The sequence below is a fragment of the Amia ocellicauda genome, chromosome 1 (assembly GCF_036373705.1).
Source record: "Amia ocellicauda isolate fAmiCal2 chromosome 1, fAmiCal2.hap1, whole genome shotgun sequence".
Taxonomy (NCBI): domain Eukaryota; kingdom Metazoa; phylum Chordata; class Actinopteri; order Amiiformes; family Amiidae; genus Amia; species Amia ocellicauda.
The window spans coordinates 24,532,059-24,558,831 of record NC_089850.1 but is presented as its reverse complement, the minus strand read 5'-3'; the positions used below and the strand labels follow the sequence as shown (position 1 = coordinate 24,558,831).

The window sequence follows — 26,773 nt, the reverse complement described above, 5'->3', positions numbered from 1 at the left end:
TTTATTTCACTGGGCTCTAAGTCATCTACCCTTCATTAACCAACAATAATTCTCATTTTGATGTTACCTGTAATTATCACTACTTGGCTATTTATTTTTAGCACTATTTATTTTGAGTACTGGTACCCCATCTTATGACTGCTGTAATATACCCTACCAAACCCACTTCCTATGCTTGCTGTGATGAAGAGTTTGAGGTGCCAAACTGCTGTTCATCCCTGGAGCACAGCCACTACTGGGCTAATCCCAGGAGACAGCATTACACTTCAGCCATCAATACCAACTGTACATGATTCAATAGAAATGAAAACACCAAAACAAAAATGTATGACTATGATCTTATATGCTGGTACATCTAAACTTATGTTCTTATTCAAAAAGCATGGTGCCATATTATCAATAGTGTACTTCTCATGACTAGAATGCAATGTCTGATTCAAATAATTATGCCTACTGCTACCAGAATCAGTCGGTCTATAAACAAATATATCTATCTATCTGTCTAATACAAAGCTAACAATTAATTATTATTTCTGATATACTTATTGCTTATGGGATTGTAGTAGATTATGTAGGTGTGTGTGCGTGTGTGTATGTGTTCTAAATTATTTTGCTGACTTCAGGATTTCTCCAAGGTAGAAATTACTCTGTTGTTCATAGGGGACACCTTTACACAGCACTTCCACAAGGCATAACATATATAAAGACCTCCTCTCAGGAAATTAACCCACTATATTGGGAAAAAGACTCATTGTAGGTATGTGCTTTGTATTGTTTTTTATTTCTCAGTTAAATAAGTAAGTAGTTCTATATCATCCGATTCTTTACAACTCAGTATTTCTAACTCTCAGTGCAATCATTTAATTTCAGAAAGTGTCATGATTAACACTTTAAAATAAGCATTTTCCTTTTATTGACATACATATGAAAATAACTCTTTCTCTATCTGTAAATATATATTAAGGGATGTAATGTAAGAATATACTTTACAATACTTTAAAGTTTCTGAAGGTCACGTTTTTTCTATGCAACACTCAATTTAACATCTTAAACTTAGAATATAGAGTATCCTGTACAGTATGAGGTTTTATCAGCCATTTGTAATCTATTAATGGTAATTCATGTGTGTTACATTTTGATTATGTTATTAATTATGTTAATTAATTGCATTATTTGTCTATATTTGTATAATTCAATCTCACTGCTTCATAGGCATGCATAACTGATTTAAACATGGTCATTAATTAAATTCTAAATTCATCACTATGGAATGCTTAGATTGCTTTCTGTCTTTTAGAAGACAATCATGTTTTTTATTTCTAGTTTTGTTTCTGTTGTTACCTGTTGCTGTCTGTCTTTTTAAAAAAGGTCATGTTACATGTTAAACATTCAAAGAAACTACAAAATGTAAAATGTTCATAAAATAGTTGAAGTGTATTACTTATTGGGAAATATTGGGAAACCCTTTGTGAATAAAAACTAACCACATTTTGTTTAGGGACCACTGGAGTATTACAAACAAGTCCCTCCACTGCAATGAACATCAGTGTCAATGTGAATTCAGACATGGAATTCTGCTATGACTCCATCAGTAGCTCCTGCACAAGGATTATCAAATCAGTCAGTCTACAATGTGTCATGTACTTTTTCATGATGGTACTTATACTGGCCACTGTGTGTGGGAACCTGGTGGTCATAATTTCGATTATATATTTTAAACAACTTCACACCAACACAAATTACCTAATTCTTTCACTGGCACAATGCGACTTTCTGCTTGGAGTATTTGTAATGCCCTACACTATGATTTTTGCTGTTGAAGGTTGCTGGTACCTGGGAGATCTTTTCTGCAAAATACACACAGCTTTTGACATGATGCTGTGCACAGCTTCAATATTCCACCTGTGCTCCATCTCTGTTGACCGCTATTTTGCAGTATGTAATCCACTTCATTACAGAACAACAATTACATATGAAATGATCGTTATTATGATTTTAAGTAGCTGGTTAATTTCTGGGTTGTTTTGCTTTGCAATGGTTTTCCTGAAGTTGAATATAAAAGGCAGTGATGATTTCTATTACACACATATAGACTGTGTAGGGGGCTGCTTTGTGTTTTTCAATGAAGTGTCAGGAACTATAGCCTCTTTGTTTTCATATTTCATCCCTGCATTTGTCATGTCGGGGATTTACCTCAAAATATATCTGGTTGCCAGAAAGCAGACAAAGTCTATTAAAGATATACAACAACAGCTTAATGATTCAGTTTCAAGACAACAGGAAACAAAAGCCGCTAAAACCTTGGGAATAGTGATGGGGGTCTTTGTATTTCTCTGGACTCCATTTTTCCTGTTGAACTTCTCTAACCCTATTCTTCATTATACAGTATCACCTATACTGACAGAAACTGCCTTTTGGTTTGGTTACTTAAACTCAGCCTGCAACCCCATAATTTATGCCTTTTTCTATCGCTGGTTCAGAAAATCTACAAAGATTATAATATCTGGTCAAATTTTTGAAAGAAGTTCTCGTTGTACAAAGTTATTGGCAGATTAAATAATTTTCATTTAAATTAGGAATCTGGAAGTGCCAATAAAACAGGCTTCCCACGGGTCATGGAAATCCTGGAAAAGTCATGGAATTTGAAATTTGAAATTATTTTAAATATCATAAAATATCCATAAAGTTTTGGAAAAGTCATGGAAAATGTCAAAAATGTTCCCAGCTTAATTATTTGAAAGCTTTCGAGCGATCTTCCTCAAAACCATATTCAGGAAAGGTGTCTCCTCAGATTACCTCAGACCAAGGAGTGCGCTGAAAAGTAAGTTCACCTTTACAAATTAAAATGTTAAAATGTATTGTTTAAATGTACTGAAAAGAAGTACCAGGTTGTGCAGTGCCTTGAAAAAATATTCACCCCCCTTGGCATTTTTACTATTTTATTGCCTTGGAATTAAAATGGATTTTTTGGCGGTTTGTATCATTGGATTTACACAACATGCCTACCACTTTGTTCTCAAGGTGATGAGAGGTGTTGGGTTTGCGCCAGACATAGCGTTTTCCTTGATGGCCAAAAAGTTCAATTTTAACTTCTTCCATATGTTTGGGGAATCTCCCACATGCCTTTTGGCAAAGAGCAAATTTGTTTGCTTATTTGTTTCTTTAAGCAATGGCTTTTTTCTGGCCACTCTTCTGTATACCCCAGCTCTGTGGAGTGTACAGCTTAAAGTGGCCCTATTGTCAGATACTCCAATCTCCGCTGTGGAGCTTTGCAGCTTCTTCAGGGTTATCATTGGTCTCTTTGTTGCCTCTCTGAATAATGCCCTCCTTGCCTGGTCCATGAGTTTTGGTGGGCGGCACTCTCTTGGCAGGTTTGTTGTGGTGCCATATTCTTTCCATTTTTTAATAATGGATTTAATGGTGCTCCGTGGGTTTCGGATATTTTTTTATAACCCAACCCTGATCTGTACTTCTCCACAACTTTGTCCTTGACCTATTTGGAGAGCTCCTGGGTCTTCACTGTGCCGCTTGCTTGGTGGTGCTTGCAGTGGTCAGTACCTGAATTTAATCCAATTAAATTACAGGTTGTAATGCAACAAAATAGAAAAACCACCAAGGGGGGTGAATACTTTCACAAGGCACTGTATGTATGACTGTGGGTGTTTTCAAAATATCACTTGTGAAATATCAAATGATAGGCTTTTTATTTTCTGTATCACAGAATGGTTTAAAGTTCATTTAAATGGCAATATATTGCCAGTTGATTAAGTCAATATGTAGCGAATGTATATAAATTTGCAACTAATTTGTCAGAAGTGCAAAACAGAAGTGTTCACATATTCTTTGCATTGTATTTTTCTTCAATGAGCCGGTTTCATTCTTATATACAAGTGAAGTGTGTGAAGATGCCACAGAAACAAGTTTTTTTTTTTTTTTTTGTATTCCTAAGAAGACACTGAATTAGCCACGAATGTAACTTAATGGCTACAGGACAGAAGGGAACTTATAACTCATAAATATTTCAAAAGTGCTCAATACTGATAATTAAGATTACAGTTATAAGAATTAATTTGGCTTATATTTATTCAATGCCTTGTAGTTTACAGTTATTTTCAGTTGTTCTGTTTAGAATTGAGCCAAGACATGTCCAGAGGATTGTTGTGGTTCAGTTCAGGAACTCAGTCACTGGGAAGCAAGATCAGACGTTTAATTTTTAAAATGTTTCATCAACTATTTGTGAATAAAATTGGTGCTTGCTATTCCTTAATAGTGCCTTGGCTGAGTGATTTGAATATATGTTCTTAAATGTCTTACTGTTGTGTTTTGATCTGGAGATATGTAATTCTCAAAGCGTCTTCTGCAAATTTACTTATTTCATATTTAATGCATTATTTAATTAGGCTTGGTTCTGTTGAACATGTATAATACATCCCTTTTTAAATAACTGAGAGTATTGGATCATAAACATTTTAGAAATACTCTCTCAAGATTCCCGCATTCATACCTCACTAGGGAGATAGAAAATGAAGCAATAGCATTGAAAAAGTGTGATTGTAGTTCTGCTCTTCTGCAATATAGTTCTAAAAGATCAAGAATGGGTTCTGAAAACACTGAGGGCTACAGGACGAGCACAATGAAGGAACGAGCCACACTGGATACAGAATAAGAGCAAAGGATAATTTTGGGGATGAACATTTGCAGTTCAAAACACGGATGGACCAACGTTGGACTGTTGTCTGGCTATCGTCGTTTTGAACATTGGGCCAACGTGGGCACGATGATGTCGGGCATGTCCGTGACATGCTCCCTGCCTCGATAAAACAGAAAAGGCAAGGAGGAGAGCCTTAGAGTGGATGGAGAGTGTAGTGTGTGTAGTGAGAGTGTGATTGAGAGAACGGGAGCGAACAAGTAATGGGACTTTGCATATTCTTACAAATCACAAACATTGTATGGTTGCTGTTTGTTTGTGATTTTGATTAGTTGTATGTGTAGATCAGGGACCTGTTTAAGTGTGTTTAGTTTAGATACAAATAAGAGTTTTGGTTTTTGGTTGCTCTGTTTGTTTTGTATTGCATTCATGCGCACTGTAAATGTAATACATCACTATTGTTGCACCGTAATCATGCCTTGAGTTCCCCAAGACCCACCTTTAGAGCCCCAGCAGTGCAGGCAAAACCCCCCACACTGCTACACTATGTATATCTGTTTTGAGAACTCATAACAAGACTGAAGAAAATGAGGCTCCACTGGCCTCTCACTTCATCAAAACACTTCAATGTCTAAAATTAATCATAGTAGAAAATTTCAACATTTATTGTAGAATGTAAAAGGATATATATATACACCGATCAGCAGTAAGTGAGGTCCTACATCCTGGACGGTAAAAGCTAAGTGCTGTCAAGATGTAAGGTCACAGTCAGCGGCTACGGGAAAGGGAGCAAGAGTAAGAAGGAAACAAATTAAAAACGCAAGAAGCATAATAACAATCTGTGAAGTGCTATCTCACGGGGAAGGACTAATAATATAAGTACTGTCTGAAAAGATGTGTCTTGAGTAAGCGCCGATAATAACACTGATAATCTCATTATCATGGCACCTGTCAGTGGGTGGGATATATTAGGCAGCAAGTGAACATTTTGTCCTCAAAGTTGATGTGTTAGAAGCAGGAAAAATGGGCAAGCGTAAGGATCTGAGCAACTTTGACAAGGGCCAAATTATGATGGCTATACGACTGGTTCAGAGCATCTCCAAAACTGCAGCTCTTGTGGGGTGTTCCCGGTCTGCAGTGGTCAGTACCTATCAAAAGTGGTCCAAGGAAGGAAAAGCAGTGAACCGGCAACAGGGTCATTGGCGGCCAAGGCTCATTGAGGAGCGAAGGCTGGCCCGTGTGGGCCGATCCAACAGACAAGCTACTGTAGCTCAAATTGCTGAAAAAGTGAATGCTGGTTCTGATAGAAAGGTGTCAGAACACACAGTGCATCGCAGTTTGTTGCGTATGGGGCTGCGAAGCTGCAGACCAGTCACGGTGCTCATGCTGACCTCTGTCCACTGCAGAAAGTGCCTACAATGGGCACGTGAGCATCAGAACTGGACCACGGAGCAATGGAAAAAGGTGGCCTGGTCTGATGAATCACGAGTTCAAGGTGATGACTTGGCCTCCAAATACCCCAGATCTCAATCCATTCGAGCATCTGTGGGATGTGCTGGATAATCAAGTCCGATCCATGGAGGCCCCACCTCGCAACTTACAGGACTTAAAGGATCTGCTGCTAACGTCTTGGTGCCACATACCACAACACACCTTCAGAGGTCTAGTGGAGTCCATGCCTCGACGGGTCAGGGCTGTTTTGGGACCTACACTGAAGATCCTGTATTGGAAAGTTGAAGGAAGTGTTTTGTGATAATTATATAGTGTTTTATATTAATACTAGAATTAGAAATAGCTTGTATACAGACTGAGCAAATTAGATTCAAAAGGTCAACAAGGTTCATTTGTTAGAAATTCCTGTTAGTAATAAAAGATCACACAGTGCCGAAATAGCCCACAGCTGTATGTTGAAAATCTGTTAGTGGACTTCATCATTTCTCCAGATAGGCAGGAACTGTTTTTGTTAATGATAGATTGACAGTTGTTAAATGACGACAGTGGGATCGAATCTTCCTGGTCAAAGATAGACATCTGGTTTTTGGATTCAACTATTATTTCCGAGACGGGTTCTACACTTGGCGTCACGAATGAGGATCTGAACTTGCCTCCACTCCCGGGACCAAAACAAGGGTGAGTATTTTTTATTCTACCACCCTGTATATTTAGATTTGATCTCAGGATTTTCTGAGGCTATCAGATTGTAATTTAAAGTGAACCTGTGGAAAGGTAGAGGTAAAACAAATAGAAAGGCTGACAGTACAGTGGAGGTTCACAGCAGGGTGAACTCCAAGTAAGACAGATCTGCGGGGAGAGATACCAAGGGAACTGAACAGCACGACAAGGCCTACTGAGCCCCAAGATAAGCAAGGAAATCCTTGTACGTTAAGGCCAGTATTATTGGCGATCAATAGCCAGATGGAACCGGAGGTACAATAAAGTCCAACGATTTTGCCACATCATTGGCAAAGACAGGATTGGCATAATGGCATTACAAGATGTGTCTATATGTGAATACCTACAAGAGAAGTTTAAAAAACTTCAACTTCAAATGGAAAAGGAACAATGGGATCCTAACTGGGTTCCCAAACAGCATAGAGAATGGTGGAATAAGGAAAAGCAAGATAAAACCAATAAAGCTTCCGTAATTCTTTGACAGAATAATGCGAAATTAGAGAAGAAACTAATCACAATGGATGAGGAAAACACAGAAATTATAAAATAATTAAGAGAGAAAGTCGCTGAGATGCAAAAAGTGATAGATAATGAGAAAAGAATTAGAAATGAGGAAGAGAAAAACAAAGAATGAACTAATAATGTAGGGAAATGATGTGCAAGTGCCTTGGGGGCACATATAGAAGGCGATGAACCTGACTGGGATGATTTAGACCAAAAAACTTGGGAATATGAATGTGAAAAATATGGAGGATATGGATTTGGGGCCTCTACCCCTCCACTGTATAAACACTCAGACAACCCCATTAATAATAAAACAGAGTCTAAACTTTACCCAGATTTGAGTTCACTTAAATCAGAAAAAATACAATTAGCACCCATAGAGATACACATTAGACAACATCGCGATGCCAACAGACAATTAACAACGTCCGTGCATCACCCCTTTATGCCCAGAGAGAAACACACAATCTTAAGCGACCTTCCAAAACTCATGGGAATCTAGACTTCTGGGAAAAAATAAATGAGATGTTAGATGTACACCAAATGCACGCTAAAGACATACACATAATAATTAAAACTAAATGTCCAAGGCCAATCTGGGTTGGGTTAACCGCTCCCCAGCAGGATGGTACCTGGATAACAGCTGGAAATTATAATAATAATCATAGGATCACTCGCTTCATTGAGGCTGTAAAGACAGCTCTCGGAGCAGGACAGGGAAATTGGGGTATAGTCTGTGGCCTTGTACAGAAGCCAGGAGAGACTTGTTACGATTATGGGGAACCAAAATACACTACCTTCAGAGAACACTCCGGAATGCTGGACGCCAAACGTGATAATGCATTCTTTTAAAAGTTACTAAAAGAAGGCTTTAGTAAAGCACAAAAGATATCCTTAATATGGGTGTGCCTGTAGGAAATACATATCAGCAGATTGTGCAATGGGCTTCAGAGGTAGAAAACAAGCAGTCAAAGGCTAAAATAAATGCTGTGGCAGTTATATCTGCCACAACACAAAATGGAGGTAAATGTTACAATTGCGGAAAAATAGGACATGTCACTAAAGACTGCCGGTCTAAATCAACCCGCCCTAAGTGTACTTTCTGTGGGAGAAAAGGGCACACGGGAGACAAGTACTGGAAAGCAGGAGCTCCAGGCGAACATGAAGCGCCCTGGAATCAGGACAAAACAAATCCTGATCAGCCAAAAGGAAATGAGGAGCTGCTGCAGATCATCCGAGATCTGACAGAGAAACTAAATAGGAAATAGGTTGCCTCGACCGAGGTCGGTATAGTGGAAGATCCCCACCTCCACATAACTGCACTGTTAGGGGGTCAGCAATGTTCAATGTTGGTGGATACAGGCGCCTCTGTCTCGATAACTGATAACACCTCATATATGGCCAGACACATCACTTGGACACGTATGTCAGACATTTCCTGATGTTTGGGAAACACATAAACAAGATTGTGGTCTGGCACAAAATTAACCTATGGTTATCCCGGGTCCAATACACAAAGCACATAAACAGTATCCTATTAAACCAGAAGCTTTTACGGCAGTTCAGACAATTATTCAAACATTGCAAAATGAAGGAATAATATGAGAAACACATTCAACCACTAATTCTCCAATTTGGCCAGTTGCCAAACCAGATGGCTTATGGCACCTTACAATTGATTACATGCAATTGAATAAAGCTACACCTCATTTACACCCGATTGTAGCCAATCCCAACACTATATTAAACGATTTGGAACCCGAACACTCTATTTTTACGGTCCTAGATATTAGTAATGGGTTTTGGAGCCTGCCACTCCACTCTGACTCTCAAGATAAATTTGCATTTACTGTATGTGACAAACAGTACACATGGACTAGAGTGCCACAGGGATTTCACAATAGCCCTACACTCTTCCACCAGGCAATGGCCAAGACTTTAGAAGGAATAGATCTGACACCCTGGAATAGTTTAATCATCCAGTATGTGGATGAACTCTTGATTGCATCTCCTGATGAGACGGCACACTTAGGTGCATTAATTACAGTCCTCTGTGTCTTACAAAAGTCAGGATTTAAAGTAAGCCCTAAGAAAGCACAAATACGCCTAACTAAGGTTCAATATCTGGGACACAACATTTCACAAGGACAAAAATCTGTAACGCATAATAAGCGAGAAGCCATTCTAAATATGCCAAAACCACATAATGTTAGGGCTGTGTGGAAAGTTATGGGGCTCCTTAATTATTACCACACTTTCATCCCTAATTTCACACAAGCCACTGGTCCAATACAGGCACTAATCATAGGGAGCCCGGCTCCCTTGGACCCTATAGACTGGGGACATGAACAGGAAATGGCTTATCGTGTAATAAAACAGGCTCTCAGCAATGCCCCCGCCCTAGGGTTACCAGATCATTCTAAACCATTTCACCTCTACTGTTCCCAAGACGGGATCTATTATACAGCAGTTCTAACACAGGAACATGGTGATAGGCAACGTCCCGTCACCTATTACTCCACAAAGCAACCTGCAGTAGTAGCTGGCATGCATTGCTGTATGGCAGCAGTAGATTGTGCCTCTTGGGTAGTGCAGGCATGCGAGCCGATTGTAATGAACACATAGTTGATTCTGCACACAGGACACACGTTAGTGGAGTTATTACACACAGGCAAATTGTGTCTCAGATAGAAGACGAGCTGATGGGAAGCTGTTTTGCTCCCCAGAGATAAATCCATACAAATAATAAAAGACACACGAGTAAACACAGCAGATGGGATGTTAGGGGAGGGAGAAGAGCATGCATGCTCTGAGCTGGTGCTCCAGGAGGACCACAGTCAGTTCCTAGAAAACCCCCTCACAGAACCTGACTTGGAACTATATGTTGATGGATCCAGGAAAATAATAGATGGAGTCTCCACACTGGGTGGACGGTGGTATTGGATGGACACTGTTCAGCCCAGTCATTAAATAGCGAAAAATACATTAAAGTTAACATTTTCACTGACAGTCGCTATGCATTTGGAGTAGTACATGACTATATGGCGACCTGGGAACATAGAGGGTTTATAACAACAGCAGGAGAAATAATCAAAAATTATGAGTATGTTACAGCCCTAGCTGAGGCAGCACACAAAGGTAGCAGTAGTTAAAGTGAAAGCTCATCAGAGTCTTTCTGATGATGGATGCCCACTCACCTGTGGGAATCACTTTGAATTACTTTGCATTTTTGCAGACCTAGCTGTGAAAATGGCAGCAGAAACAGGCAGTCATGTGACATTAGCAGGATTCCCCTGCTCTAGCAAACTTGCAAGCATTCTAGAACCAGTAACTACTGACCTCACACAGCTAGAGAAAGACTGTGAGGAGGATGAAGTATAAGAGTGGGTTAAGGGAGGTGCAGTGTACGGTTTGTGGCAAAGTCCTAACATACAATCTCCGAGATAGCGGCGGCGGCGGATCAGCTCATCACTGTGATGCACCAGGGGGCAAGGGCGACAGGGCAATCCCTGGCAATCCCCTATTTCACCGGGCTTTACTTTTGGCCCCTCTGTGGAGGAGATGCTCACATGCACCCTCCAGGAGAGGGAGCAGTCCCTGCAGCTGGCCCGGTTGTACCCCGTGGCACATCAGGCCCAGCAACACAGGCCGTCTGCGGCAGCTCACCGGCGGGGAGGCCCCCCGACCGTGGCTTCCTGGCCACAGACCAGGCCACAGGCCGGACCACAGCCCAGGTCACAGCCCCGTCGACCTGCCGATCACCGCAAGCGTCTGACTGTCAGGCAGGCCTCCCAGCAGCTGCATCACAGACCCTCCCCCTCGGCCTCCTTCAGTTGAGGCCGCTGCAGTGGTGGTTCAGGTCTCTCATGATGCATCCTCACAGCGATTGAGCACGCCGAGTCACAGTTACTCCGGCGTGCTGAAAGGCACTCCATTGGTGGCGGAGCCCTCACAATTTAACCCTTGGTGTGCCCCTGGGGCCAGTCTACCACCGACCAGTTATGACGACAGACGCCTCCAAACAGGGTTGGGGAGCAGTCTGCAATGGACGTGGAGTCCGAGGCAGGTGGATGGAGCCAGCACGGGCCCTCTGTAGAACCGTCTCAGAAATAAGTGGAGAAGTCGCGGAGATAAAGCAAATAGAACTTTAATCAAGCCGGCTCGGAAACCCCACGTCAGAAATAATTCCTTCAGTGAGACTTAATGTTTACAAACATGAGTACAGCTTTATAGGAAAAATGACATAACATCTTATGGCCGTTCATCCAATCAGAAGATACAGGTCCGGGTCCGTTTTACGATCTGTCCTCCCGTGAAGAGGTGATGGATCCAAAGCAGATGTCCGTCTTTGATGTGCACTAGGAAGATACCTAGTGTCAATTGCTCATTAACAGAAACAATTTCTGCCTATCTTGAGAAACGATTAAGTCATAAACAAATTCTCAGCAGACATCTGTAGGCTATTTCAGCACTGTGTAATCTTTCATTACTGACAGGAGTTTCTAACAAATCGACCTTGTTGACCCTTTACTTGTCCTGCTAAATCTAATCTGCTCAGTCTGTATACAAAACTATTTCTAATGCTAGTATTAATATAAAACATTATATAATTATCACAAAACACTTTCTTCAACATCCTATACAGAGTCTTCACCCTCCATATCAACATCCTGGAGCTGTAGGCTGTACTCCTTAGATTGTCTCATTTCCTGCCTGTCCTGTGGGACTGACATGTGCTGGTTCTGACGGACAACACAGCGGTGGTAGCCTATATCAACAAGCAAGGGGGTCTCCGGTCATGCAGACTGTACTGTCTAGCGCGCCGTCTGCTTCTGTGGGCGCAGCCACGGTTCCGTTCCATCAGAGCAGTTCACCTCCCAGGCCTGGCCAACACGGTGGCGGACCTCCTCTCTCTGAGAGGCCCCCCGGTCTCGGAATGGCGCATCCACCTGTCTGTGATACAGCAACTGTGGAGCCGGTTCGGCAGAGCGGACGTGGATCTCTTTGCCTCGGCAGAGTCTACACACTGCCCACTATGGTTCTCTGTCCAAGACCGCTCAGGAACCCTAGGGATCGACACGCTAGCCCACATGTGGCCGTGCTGTCTCCTTTACGCGTTCCCACCGTTCCCCCTTCTCCCGGTGGTCCGGGAGAAGGTCAGCTCCCAGTGAAAGCGGACTTGTTGTACCAGGTGCAGGGCACGCTTTGGCACCCCAACCCGGGCCTCCTCTAGCTCTGGGCCTGGCCCCTGAGCGGGAGCAACTGATTGCCTGAGATCTGTCAGATGTGGTAGTAGCCACTATTCAGTCGGCGAGAGCTCCCTCTACTAGGTTGCAGTATTCCTACCGCTGGCGGACGTTTAGTACATGGTGCCAAGACGGTGGTCAAGACCCAATTCATTGCCCCATCGAGGTCATATTGCAATTTCTACAAGAGATGTTGGACCAGGGCAAGTCCCTGTCCATGCTCAAAGTGTATCTGGCGGCCATGTCATGTCCGGATTGATGGCAAGCCCCTGGGTCTCATTTCCTGACTGTGCAGTTTTTAAAGGGAGCTAGACGGCTGCAGCCTCCTTGCACCCCTTCACTGCCTGCATGGCGCCTTAATGTAGTGCTGGACGCACTTTCCCAAGCCCCATTTGAGCCACCGAACTTAGCTGAGCTGAAGCTGGTGTCATTTAAGACTGCGTTTTTGCCTGAACACCTGGTGGCCCACTCGACTCGAGGCGTTGCCACATCTTGGGCCCTTTTTCAAGGCGCCCCCGCTTATATTTGCCCGGTTCTACAGTTCTACAGGTTGGACTTGACGGGACCAGTCCCTCCCATTGGGAACCCGGTGTTGGCTGCAGTCGAGCCCCAGTAGCCTACGGGCTCTGGCTCCTGCCTTTTCCCCCTCCCAGTCTGCCCCTGTTAAGTGCATCCTGAGGGAGCTAGTGGACCATGTTTTTCCCTTCCACCGGACTATGCCTTCCAGTCGAGCACCCACGCGAGCTGCTCCTGGATTTACTGACAGCCCTGTCGATGTGTTCCCAGGGTCTGTCATGCGGCCTACAGGCATGTTGCCTTACGAGGCCGTTCTGTATATAATTTGTTTCATTATACATTGTGTTGCGGTGGTGCATGCGTCTGACCTGTACCCCACTCTGTATATATATGTAAAATGTGTTAAACAGCAGGACTGTGGCTCAGTCTGACTTGGGCAGCATGGAGCTCACTGCCGCTGTTTCCAGCTGATAACACTCAAGTTTCACTGCCTTGCTGTGTATATAGTATAGTATATATTTGTCACGACATGGTCAAGCTGGTGTGGCCTTGCTTCTAGCTGTGTTAGTGGAGCAAGCGGCCACCGCTATGATGTCCCACGAGTGGCGCATGAGGAGGCTCCTGCGTCCCGTGGTGTATATAGTTCATTACGAAACCTAATTGTCAGCACAATATAGCTCTTCCACTCTGTACTATTCAGCTATTATTAGATTAGGGGTGATACAGTGTTAGCAAAATACAATAAAATAAAATAAAAAGAGAATAACAACATAAAGTTATACATTTTTTTTAAGTATTTTAAACTGTGTTTAGTGATGTGAGTATGATGTTTTTAGGTTATATGTTTTATGATTTGTACTTAACTGTATTTTTGCACTTTGTTTTGCACTTATGTTGTAAGTCGCCCTGGATAAGGGCGTCTGCCAAGAAATCAAAAAATTAATAATAATAATGATTAGGTTTGGGGTGATACAGTGTTAGTGAAATAAAATAAATTCAAATAGAATAAGGGGGGTGTAAAATATGTATCAATGCCAGTCTTTTATTGGACAGCTCTAAACATGACAACAAGGTAACAGGTCAGAAGTAGAAAGTAATACTTTCTCATCTACACTTTCCAACAAGTCACTAAACCAACTTGAAGGTATGTTTCTAGGCTATGCAAAAGAGATTTCACTTCTTTCTCAGTCTGCCTGTTGATACTCATTCCACGTAGGGTATGAGCAACACATAACAACATTTAGCAAGCATGTGACACTTGTTTAGTCATATATAAGAGCTACACTACTCAAGACACTCCCTTGCTCATGATCTAAAGTTAGACAGAGATGATGTAGTTGGCTGGGGTCGCCTCACGTTTATCAACTAATTCATGGCCTATACAATGTCTTATGAAAATACGTGTTGTTTATCACCAATGTGTTTATCCCTCACAGCTGTCAACATGAAAAGTGAAAACAGACATTGGTACCGTAACTTTATACATTAATTGTTATTATGTTTTAGAAGATACAGAGTATAATTATTTAATAATATGAAACACCTTGTTCTATGTCATACCATAAAGTCTGTGTAGAACCTGTCTTGGAAATAACTGGAGAAGTCGTTGAGATAAAGCAAGTAGAACTTTAATCAAGCCAGCTTGGAAGCACCACGTGAGAAATTAATGTTTACAAACATTAGTGCAACTTTATAGGAAAATGACGTAAAATCTTGTGGCTGTTCATCCAATCAAAGGCTTCAAAAGATGCAAGCTCTGGAAAGTTTGTAGGCTGCCCTTCCCAAGGGAGGAGTTCATCATGGAGGCAGATGTCTGGTCCTGTTACAGCATACAAACAACGAGGTAACATCTTTAGCTTTGAGCGGAGAAACAGGAAATCCACAAGCAGACAAACCCATTTCTCTTATCATAGATAAACAGAAGTGGAAGCAGAGAGAATAATTTCAATAGGATGTATCTTTAACAACCACTTTGTTGTTTTTTCTAGGCTAGATAAAGCTAATTTGCTCAGTCTGTATACAAGGCATTTCTAATGCTAACATCAATATAAAACATTATATAATTATCACAAAACACTTTCTTCAACTTTCCTATACAGAGTCTTCAGTCTGTATCAAGCGTTGCATTGAACGTACTGCTTTGGCCTACCTTCAGAACTTGTGCTTCCTGCAGTTTGGAAGGCACTATTCGTGACATACATGTGGGGGGTTGTGAGTGCCACTCTCTGGGTTGTACAGCTGGGCGCAACAGTGGTGGGTCTGGTATTCTAGGCTGTAATATCTCAGCTCTCAAATACCACATCCGGTATTTCTGCAGAAATAATACAAACATATATACATTAACTATGTACGATATACTAATATTTTTTAACCAAACTCTATTACTATACATACCCACCCCCCAATATTCCTGTTTCAGAACCATACTCAGCATTAATACTTGATATTAGTTCTAGTAGTTTTGTCTCATCTCGCCTGTTGATACTCATTCCACATAGGGTACGAGCATCACAACGTTTATCAAAGCGTGTGACACTTATTTTGTCACATGTAAGAGCTACACTACTCCATACACTCCCTTGCTCATGATCTAAATTGAGACAGAGATGATGTAGTTGGCGGGGGTCTCCTATCAGACAGGCCTCACAATTATCAACTAATTCACTGCCTATACAATGTCTTAACACAAGAGCAGCACATGCCTTTACAGTATGTGTCATCACCAGTCTTACATGCTCATCATGGTTTTTCCAATTATATCTCACACCTTCCCTGTCTGAATCAAAACTCTTGTTGTTTCTAGCAAGGCAAGAACAGAAGCATGCAATGTTCAGTCTTGTTCAGGTTCTTAAAGAGCCGACAGAGGAATCAATATCTCTTACGTGTCTTGATGAACCAAGGTGAAGGGCAAAAAGAGGAATTCTCTGTGCAGTCGTCACCTTTTATACAAACAGGAAGTGGAAGGGTCCTGTTTGAGTGACGGGCACAGGATCCAATGGCAGCTTTGATAGACAAATGTCTTCAAAACATTCCATTGCATGTGCGCTGAAAACCCCTCCCCCTTGGGCATTGCTTCTGACTCGAAAGATAACTATAATTTCTCAATACAAAACCTCTTAGCATGGAAAATGCTGGTTTAAACTGTTCTGGCCTAGATAATAATATTCAACAGAAGAAACCTACACAAACTGGAAAAGAACATTTGTCAGTACAGCTGTTTTAGAGAGCCTCTCAAAGTTAGAGAGGTAGTTAAGCTATAAAATGTCTAGGACATCAGAGATATGTGGTCTGTGTCTAGTAGTACACAGATGTTTAATGTGACAATAAATGTCATTGTGGATCAAACTCGTTGTAAAAATGCAGCCAAGTAGGTTGACTTAAATAATGAATAATCGAGTTATGATTGTCTATTTGTTTTTCACACTAGTCCACAACCAAAGTTACTTGTGCTCTTCGGAGTTTATATCTTGAGCTTTGCTTCTCTTCAGAGTTAAGTGTGCGGAACGAGTCTCACTCAGAGCCGGTTTCGGTCCCTCCATTGATATCTGCTGTGCGATCATTACTTCCTGTACCAATTTTTTCGAGATTCGAGTGAAGGAAGGAGAAGAAGTGAGAAAGCAATGCTACCCCGGCTGGAGCAGTCTCCTTCGGTTCAGTCGGCTGGCCATCCCGTCCGCTTCTCTTCCCATCTCCTGGGTCGGGAAATCCCCATGTTGACTCGATTTCTGCCGGCGAGAGTCTAAACCGTTCAGCACATCGAGAGCAGCACGACCGACCTCCCTAGACATCTGTCGACCTCTCAACCAACTATCGACTGCTCGACCATACCGTTGACATCTCGACCAGGCTGTCGAAACTTTCGACCAAACACATCGACCTCAACCACCACTGTTGTCTCCTCGACCAAACGTGTCGACCTTGACCACCACTGTCGACTTTTTGACCATCCCCATCGATATCGACCACTACCGTCGACTTCTCGACCATCCCTAGTTGACCCCGACCGCCGCTGTTGGCCTGTCGACCATAGCTGTCGACCTTGTCCGACTCCATCGACCGTGATTTTGTACGTTTGCCCACTGACAAAGAAATGATCAGTCTATAATTTTAATGGTAGGTGTATTTTAAGAGTGAGAGACAGAATAACAACAATAAAATCCAGAAAAACGCATTTCAAAAAAGTTATAAATTGATTTGCATGTTAATGAGGGAAATAAGTATTTGATCCCCTATCAATCAGCAAGATTTCTGGCTCCCAGGTGTCTTTTATACAGGTAACGAGCTGAGATTAGGGGCACTCTCTTAAAGGGAGTGCTCCTAATCTCAGCTCATTACCTGTATAAAAGACACCTGTCCACAGAAGCAATCAATCAATCAGATTCCAAACTCTCCACCATGGCCAAGACCAAAGAGCTGTCCAAGGATGTCAGGGACAAGATTGTAGACCTACACAAGGCTGGAATGGGCTACAAGACCATCGCCAAGCAGCTTGGTGAGAAGGTGACAACAGTTGGTGCGATTATTCGCAAATGTAAGAAACACAAAATAACTGTCAGTCTCCCTCGGTCTGGGGCTCTATGCAAGATCTCACCTCGTGGGGTTTCAATGATCATGAGAATGGTGAAGAATCAGCCCAGAACTACACAGGAGGATCTTGTTAATGATCTCAAGGCAGCTGGGACCATAGTCACCAACAAAACAATTGGTAACACACTACGCCGTGAAGGACTGAAATCCTTCAGTCCCCCTGCTCAAGAAAGCACATGTACAGGCCCGTCTGAAGTTTGCCAATGAACATCTGAATGATTCAGAGGAGAACTGGTTGAAAGTGTTGAGGTCAGATGAGACCAAAATCGAGTTTGGAGGAGGAGGAATGACCCCAAGAACACCATCCCCACCGTCAAACATGGAGGTGGAAACATTATGCTTTGGGGGTGTTTTTCTGCTAAGGGGACATGACAACTGCACCGCATCAAAGGGACGATGGATGGGGCCATGTACCGTCAAATCTTGGGTGAGAACCTCCTTTCCTCAGCCAGGGCATTGAAAATGGGTCGTGGATGGGTATTCCAGCATGACAATGACCCAAAACATACAGCCAAGGCAACAAAGGAGTGGCTCAAGAAGAAACACATTAAGGTCCTGGAGTGGCCTAGCCAGTCTCCAGACCTTAATTCGATAGAAAATCTGTGGAGGGAGCTGAAGGTTCAAGTTGCCAAACGTCAGCCTCGAAACCTTAATGACTTGGAGAGGATCTGCAAAGAGGAGTGGGACAAAATCCCTCCTGAGATGTGTGCAAACCTGGTGGCCAACTACAAGAAACGTCTGACCTCTGTGATTGCCAACAAGGGTTTTGCCACCAAGTACTAAGTCGAAGGGGTCAAATACTTATTTCCCTCATTAACATGCAAATCAATTTATAACTTTTTTGAAATGCGATTTTCTGGATTTTTTTGTTGTTCTGTCTCTCACTGTTAAAATACACCTACCATTAAAATTATAGACTGATCATTTCTTTGTCAGTGGGCAAACATACAAAATCAGCAGGGGATCAAATACTTTTTTCCCTCACTGTATATTGAGGGTCTGGAAGAGGAAGACATTAAGACAGACTTCTTGCTGTCCAGGATGAAGCCTAAAGGGGTGTTTCACCAGTGCTCCAGGTGCCAGAGAAAGATGCCCACTGATGATTGGCATGACCTCTGAACTTGGACAGTCAGCAGCACATACTGAACAATATGTGGGTGCTGCTACCATCAGGAGAGGAGGCTCCACTCCCCCCCCAGCTATCGCTGCCACCTGAGGAGACACTTTTCCCACGTGGCTTCTCGCTCTGATATCTCGGATCCCCCATTCTACACTGGGGAGACCGAGGATGCGAGTTCAGCGTCTGAACAATTCACAGGCCCGAGCACAGAGTTCAAGGCACCGATGAAGCATGCAGCAGAGGCAGTGGAGAATATGCTTATGAGGGAAAAAGCCTCTAAACCCTTGGAAGCCTTGTCCCTCTTCGAGGATTATGTGGACATTGTCCAGTTCACATGGAACCGGCCAGCATCTGCTCCTGTGACTTCCAGGCAGGCAGATGCGATGTGCGCAATGGTGGGAGCAGACCCGAAGGGCCTGGGATCCTTCCCACCAATAGGAGACTGAGTGACCAGACTGGTACAGGTTAATGCGTTGTTAGGCAAAGAACAACCTTGTCCTAACCAACAGTGCAGGACGGTCTGGGCAGCCAACGCACAGGCCATCGTAGTCCTCTACACGGGACACCTGGCGGGATGAATGAGGGAACCACACTCTGCAGGAGATGCAGAGGAGCTGGAGCTTGTATCTGTATATATGACGGGATTTGCTGTGTGAGGGAGGGAAAGCCATGGGGAGATCCCTCGCAGCCATGGTAGCAGCCCGACAACATCTCTGGCTCACGCAGGCCAAGCTACAGGACAAGGAGAAGGTGGTGCTTCTCGATGCTCCTATCACCCCATGCCAGATGTATGGGGAGATGGTGGACCTCTCAATTGAGCAATCGGCTAAGGCTAAGGAGACAGCTTCAAAGTATGCAGATCTCCAGAAGGCTAGGAGGCAGCCACTACAGCGCCAGTGGGGCTACCAGCAGCCCAACAGGCAGTGGCCGAGACCAGTGAAGCCTCCTCCGAGGCCACAACAGACCAGTGGCCTGCAGCCTGAACAATGCTGATGAAGCCAGTCGCAGGAGAGAGGTAAGAATAGGCTCTCCGGCTGGAGACCTAAGGGCTGGGGAGACCCCCAACAGCCCACTGTGAAGCCCCAGGAACATCCCTGAAGCTCTGTCACAGGAAATCTCTGTGATGCGGGAGAAACAAGCCATATGACTAATGGCCGTAGAGGACTCTCGAGCAGGGTTCTACTCAGGATACTTCTTAGTGCCAAAGAAGGATGGAGGCTTCAGGCCCATTCTTGACCTGAGGGGCCTCAACATGTTTCTGAAGAAAAGAAAGTTCCGCATGTTGACTGCACAGCATATCCTCCGGCCGAGCAACTGGTTCACATCAATAGACCTCAGGGACACCTACTTCCATGTCCCCATCCTCCCAGCGGACAGGAAATACCTCTGCTTCGCTTTCCAAGGTCAGGTGTATGAGTTCAGTGTGCTGCCATTCTGCCTCTCACTGGCTCCCCACACATTCTCAAAGTGCATGGAGACAGCCTTGGCCCTCCTCAGGACAAAGGGGATAAGGATCCTGAATTACCTGGACAACTGGCTGGTGTCAGACTCCAGGCCTCAGGCAGAGGAACACACAGCAGAGGTCATATGTCAAGTGACTGCATTGGGTCTCGCAGTTCACATAGAGAAAAGCTCCCTCAAACCCATACAGATGGTGGGCTTCTTGGAAATGAGACTAGACTCTTGGGACATGCTTGCCTACCTATCCAGAGACAGAATCGACTCATTGAAGAAGTGCCTTGCAGCATTCAGAAGGGCATCGACTCTCCAACTGGTCAAGTTTCAAAAACTGTTGGAGCTGATGGCGGCTGCCTCGAATATTCTCCCCCTGGGACTCATGCACATGTATCCATTACAACGCTGGGCAAACGCCCACAGGCTACACCCAGCCAGAGACAACCACCACCCATTGACAGTGACCACAACATACTGGCAGGCACTATCCTGGTGGAGAGATCAAAACAATCTGCACCTCAGCTCCCCCCTCAGATGCCCGCACAGACGGGAAGTCATCACCACAGATGCCTCAGGTACAGGATGGGGTGCTGTTTGGAATGGGATGGGAGTCAGAGGGATGTGGAGCAGCTCTGGTCATCCACTCACATCAACGTCCATTAGCTGTAAGCAGTGTGGCTGGTGCTTCACCACTTTCACCATGTTCTGATAGACAGGCATGTCCTGGTTTTGGACAGACAACACGTCAGTGGTGGCCTACATCAACCACCAGTGGGGCCTACACTCCTCCAGACTACATCACGTGGCATGCAGACTTCTCCTGTGGGCACAGGACAATCTCCGCTCAATATGGGCAATACACTTCTCCAAACCGAATACCTGAAAGTACAAAGTGACGCTCTTGCCCCCATCCAGACTGTGTACAGAGATGCCTGAACTGGGAATCTGCGAACAATCAACTCACTAACTAACTTGATCACGGGCTCTATAGGACATCCCATATTAATACGTCACATCTTATCAGCTAATAACCAGGAAGGGCTGCTACTAGGTTCCACACAATAACAAGCACTGAGTGCAACAAACCTCCATAACAATACATTAAAAAAAAAAACAATCATGATAATAAGTTAATTAAAATTATTCTCAAGGTCCAATCATAAGTGTCTGGCGGTCCGGATTTGGCCCGCGGGCCGCCTATTGACTACCCCTGGTCTAGAGGGTATGCCGTGAACAACTGCCTTAGTGGCTGTCGCTAGCTCGATAAATCTGTTTTGCTCGGTCTGCATACTATTATTAATATAAAACATTATACAGTTTATATAAAACAGTATACTGGCTCTTCAACTATTAAATCAAATACCATCCATGTGTCACATTCTGGATGTGTAGAATGCCCATGCTTCAAACCTCTGGTTTACGAGTGAGGAGCTCGCACCACCCAATTTCTCACCACACAAGCTCTGCTCAGGACCCCAGGGCACCAAAAGGACAAGTAAGGTAAGATACACACCAGTAGAAGGGATGGGTAGTGCATGAAGGCTGCACCAAACAGATACACAATACACAGGGAGATAAAGGAATACATTTAATATACTAATTAAGACCTTGCTAAAATCACCTTTAATAAGCTGGGTGACTGTATGAATAATAAAAACCCAATCAAAACATCTCTCTATCAAAGCTGCCATTGGCCCTTGTGGCCGTCACTTAAAACAGGTCCCTTCCTACTTTCTGTCTGCACAGGAACTTCCTCTTTTGCAGGGAGACTTGAACTCCTGAGCGACCTTGCAACCCTTGGGTAGTGCTTCCTTTTTCAGATAATCTTTCAAGTCTGAAGTACTGCCCAAGGGGGAGGGGTTACTGTATAACAAAACTGTTGCAAGGGAGGAGGCAGTGAGCTGATAAGGGAGCCTGCTCCAAAGCGTACCGCTAGGTGCCTCGGCAACAACTCCAGACAGGAGCCACAGGGACCCCTTGGGGCCACACCTGGGCTACCCAGGAGCGAGAACCACAGTCACGCTGTTACTGTGATCTGTCTACAACCAGTGGAGCTACAGTTGTCAACTTTTACACCCTCTGCTTACACAGTAGCAAAGGATAATTGCTCTACTAATGCAGCTAGGAGGGAGGCCACAGATCTACTTGTATCATACACATTGCAGGGCAAGCAGAGCAACTCTCGCACCCTGTGTGCTACATTGTGGCAGTGGACCTCTGCTCGCACAGGAGTGGGGCCACAGACCAACTGAAAATCAACATAATACACAGCTGGCTAGTCAGACACTGGATTAGCCAAGCTAAACACAACAGTATATATACAACACAGGCACCAGGACCATTCATGCTCGATCAACTGAACAGTACAGAGAAGACAGCTCCACTGTGCTGTCATAATAACAATATACATCGGGGGGAGCAGGAACACATCATGCACCCTACATGTAACACGGGAGCAGTTGTCGTGCATCTAGCTGCACTAGTAGGTGACAACAGCAGGCTCTACCATTACAAAAAATTATATACACTGCGGGGTGCAGGAGCCAGCTCAAGCACCCTCCGTGCAACATTTTGTAAGTCACCCTGGACAAGGGTGTCTGCTCAGAAATGAATACAAATAATAATAATAATAATAATAATAATAATAATAATAATAATAATAATAATGTGAGCAGCAGCCACTTGCTCCACTAGCACAGCTAGGAGTGAGGCCACACCAGCTCTACAATGTCATAACAAATTAACTATATACACCACGGGGGGCAGGAAAGTAATTCATGCACCCTCCGCGCAATCACAGGAGCAGTGGCCGCTTACTCTACTAGCACAGCTAGGAGCAAGGCCACACCAACTTGACCCCGTCGTGACAAACAATCTATATATACCGCAGGGCGCAGGAGCCAGCTCATGCACCTCTTGCATAACACAGGAGCAGTTGACACCTCCTGATAGCACAGCTAACGCAGTGCAACAACAGCTCTTCTGTGTTGGTACAAACAACTCTTTATACAGCGGGGCACAAACTACCCACACAGCAAGGCAGCGAAATTCAGCTTGAGTACCATGTGCTGGAGACAGCAGCAACGGCCATCTGTTCCACTAGCACAGCTAGGATGGAGCCACAGACCTGCTGTCAAACTAACTACAAACACTGCAGGGTACAGGATTGTGGTGGGGTGGCCAGGAATGGAGGCTCAGAGAGACCGCAAGTACCAAAAACAATACTATTATTAAAGAAACACAAATCCAACAGGCACGAGGGCCAACCAAAAAGGTAAACCAAACAAATAAACAAAAATATACACAGGCTGGACAAAGGACTTCACTGTGCCAAGAAACCCAAAATATCAAAAACAGCACACACAACACTGTGCTTACTCGCACACCCAACTTCCTAATAGGACGCTGAGGCCTCCTTATATAGCAGGTGGCTGGGGTTGATTGACCTTAATTGATCAATCACCCCAACCACCTGCAGTCCATGAGCAGGCAGGGAGGGACAATTAACCTCCTCCCTGCCACAAGGAACCTGCTCATGCACCTCCCGTGCAACACAGGAGCAGTTTACACCTGCCGATTAGCACAGTTAATGCAGGGCAAATGGCAGCTCTTAGTGTGTTGGGATGATGAACTATGTACACAGCGGGGCACAAGATCCAGCTCGAGTGCCCTCTGCTAAGTACAGCAGCAGCAGTCTCCTGCTCAATGGTTCATAGCCAGAGCAGGCCACAGATCTGCTGACCAAATAATTATATACACAGCAAGGCAGTAAGCACAGCTCAAGCACCATCAGCTGAAAACAGCGGCAGTGGCTTTACCGGGTGGTCCCAGTGCACCAGGGTCTCAGTGGACTCGTAGGCCATGGGAATAGTGTCCACAATCCAATGCGAGAGGTGGTGCTTTGATAGCACCTGGCCCCGGGCCCGCTCTCTGTAGGACACAAACAACGTCCTAAGTGCGCTCCAAACAGCACCTGAGAGCCTGCCCTGGGCACAACAGGTGTAGCCTACACTCCTTATCCAAAGAGAAGGGAGGAGGATGGAAAGCCATCAACTCAATAGGCCTGTTGATATGGAAAGCAGACAGCACTTTAGGGAGGAACACAGGGTTAGGCCGTAGCGTGACATCCTAGCATGACATCCATGCACTTGGAAAAAATGCGTGGTGCTAGCGACAGGCTGAAGGGGAAAACAGGAAACTCGAATGCTCAGCCCTTGAAACCGAAGTGGAGAAACTTCCTATGTGCCTGCACGATGGGGATGTGAAAGTATGCATCTTTCAGATCCACCGTGGTGAACCAGTCGCCGGGCTTGATAGACATGGTTCGCAGGTTGAGCATCTTGAAGCGCAGCACCGTTAAGTTGATGGTTCAGGTGCCTCAGATCCAAGATGGGGCAGAAATCGCCATCTTTTTTTGGCACAAGGAAGTATGGGGAACAGAATCCCTCGTGCTGCCCCAGAGTGCCACACACTGCAACGTGTCCCTCAATCGCATCCACACACATCCACCACACCTCGGAAAGGGGGTGGACGTGTTCGAAACTGCAGGGAGTAGCCAACTGATATAATTTGGAGCACCCAAGAGAACCCAAGAGTAGTGGCACGCACCGCAGGCACGTCAGGCAGGGGGGGCACGGCTGCCACGGGGGGAGCAGCTGCAGCGGCAGGTGCAATAGAAGCAGCCGGTGCAGTAGCGGGTGTGGGTGGAGACATAAACGCGGGAGGCGCAGGTGCCTCCAGCACTACAACCCTGGAGTAGGAGATGGAGGGGCTCGGGGAAAGGCAGAGATCCAGCATCCCTGAGACCCCCCCGTCACTCGCCGTAGCGGACCCAGAAGTCGCGGCCTGATCGCGTCCGCTGTCGTTGTTCAGACAGACAGGGCATAGGACCTCCCCACTCCAGGCGAGCAAGGTGTGTAGGTCGCAAGCACCAAAGTGGTGGGGGCGAGAGGAGCAAGAGAAGAGATGGTAAATGACTGCTTTCTAACTCAATTTGTCAAGGAACTAACCAGAGATCGCGCATGCATTGACTTGATCTTTGCAAATGACAAAGATAGAGTCAGAGGGACACTAGTTAGAGAACCAATGGCAAACTATGATCATACTATGGTTAGCTTTGAGGCATACTTTCAAAAAACAAGGACCAAGTCTAAAGCAATGGTCTACAATTTTAGAAAAACAAACCTTGAAGGTATGAGGCAGCACTTAGAAGAGTTAGACTGGAGCACACTGGATACAGATTCAGTTGAAAATGGATGCTTATATTTTAATAATATACTACTTGAGGCTCAGGAGAAATGTGTTCCAAAACCAAAAACCATTTGCCAAAATGGTTTAATAGAAGTATGCAAAAAAATGTTGTATAGCACATACAAAAGGGATAGAGATGAAACAATGAGCATAGTGGCCTCCATCATCTGTAAATGGAAGAAGATTGGAACCACCAGGACTCTTCCTAGAGCTGGCCGCCCGGCCAAACTGAGCAATCTGGGGAGAAGGGCCTTAGTCAGGGAGGTGACCAAGAACCCGATGGTCACTCTGACAGAGCTCCAGCGTGTCTCTGTGGAGAGAGGAGAACCTTCCAGAAGAACAACCATCTCTGCAGCGCTCCACCAATCAGGCCTGTATGGTAGAGTGGCTAGACGGAATCCACTCCTCAGTAAAAGGCACATGACAGCCTGCCTGGAGTTTGCCAAAAGGCACCTGAAGGACTCTCAGACCATGAGAAACAAAGATTGGACTCTTTGGCCTGAATGGCAAGCATCATGTCTGGAGGAAACCAGGCACCGCTCATCACCTGGCCAATACCATCCCTACAGTGAAGCACGGTGGTGGCAGCATCATGCTGTGGGGATGTTTTTCAGCGGCAGGAACTGGGAGACTAGTCAGGATCGAGGGAAAGATGAATGCAGCAATGTACAGAGACATCCTTGATGAAAACCTGCTCCAGAGTGCTCTGGACCTCAGACTGGGGTGAAGGTTCATCTACTAACAGGACAACGACCCTAAGCACACAGCCAAGATAACAAAGGAGTGGCTACAGGACAACTCTGTGAATGTCCTTGAGTGGCTCAGCCAGAGCCCAGACTTGAACCCGATTGAACATCTCTGGAGAGATCTGAAAATGTCTGTGCACCAACGCTCCCCATCCAACCTGATGGAGCTTGAGAGATCCTGCAAAGAAGAATGGGAGAAACTGCCGAAAAATAGGTGTGCCAAGCTTGTAGTATCATACTCAAAAAGACTTGATGCTGTAATTGGTGCCAAAGGTGCTTCAACAAATTATTGAGCAAAGGCTGTGAATACTTATGTACATGTGCTTTTTTTGTTTTTTATTTTTAATAGATTTGCAAAGATTTCAAACAAACTTCTTTCACATTGTCATTATGGGGTATTGTTTGTAGAATTTTGAAGAAATTAATTAATTTAATCCATTTTGGAATAAGGCTGTAACATAACAAAATGTGGAAAAAGTGAAGCGCTGTGAATACTTTCCGGATGCACTGTACCTCTAGTAGGACCGTT

At 44.4% G+C, this 26,773-nt stretch overlaps 1 protein-coding gene across 1 annotated transcript; it reads left to right on the top strand.

The window, feature by feature from the left end:
* The first annotated feature begins 1,566 nt into the window (after nt 1-1,566).
* Nucleotides 1,567-2,556, top strand: LOC136758920 (trace amine-associated receptor 1-like). Its single transcript, XM_066713683.1, has one exon. It carries the CDS (start codon nt 1,567-1,569, stop codon nt 2,554-2,556), a length of 990 nt encoding a protein of 329 aa, XP_066569780.1.
* The last annotated feature ends 24,217 nt before the right edge of the window (nt 2,557-26,773 follow it).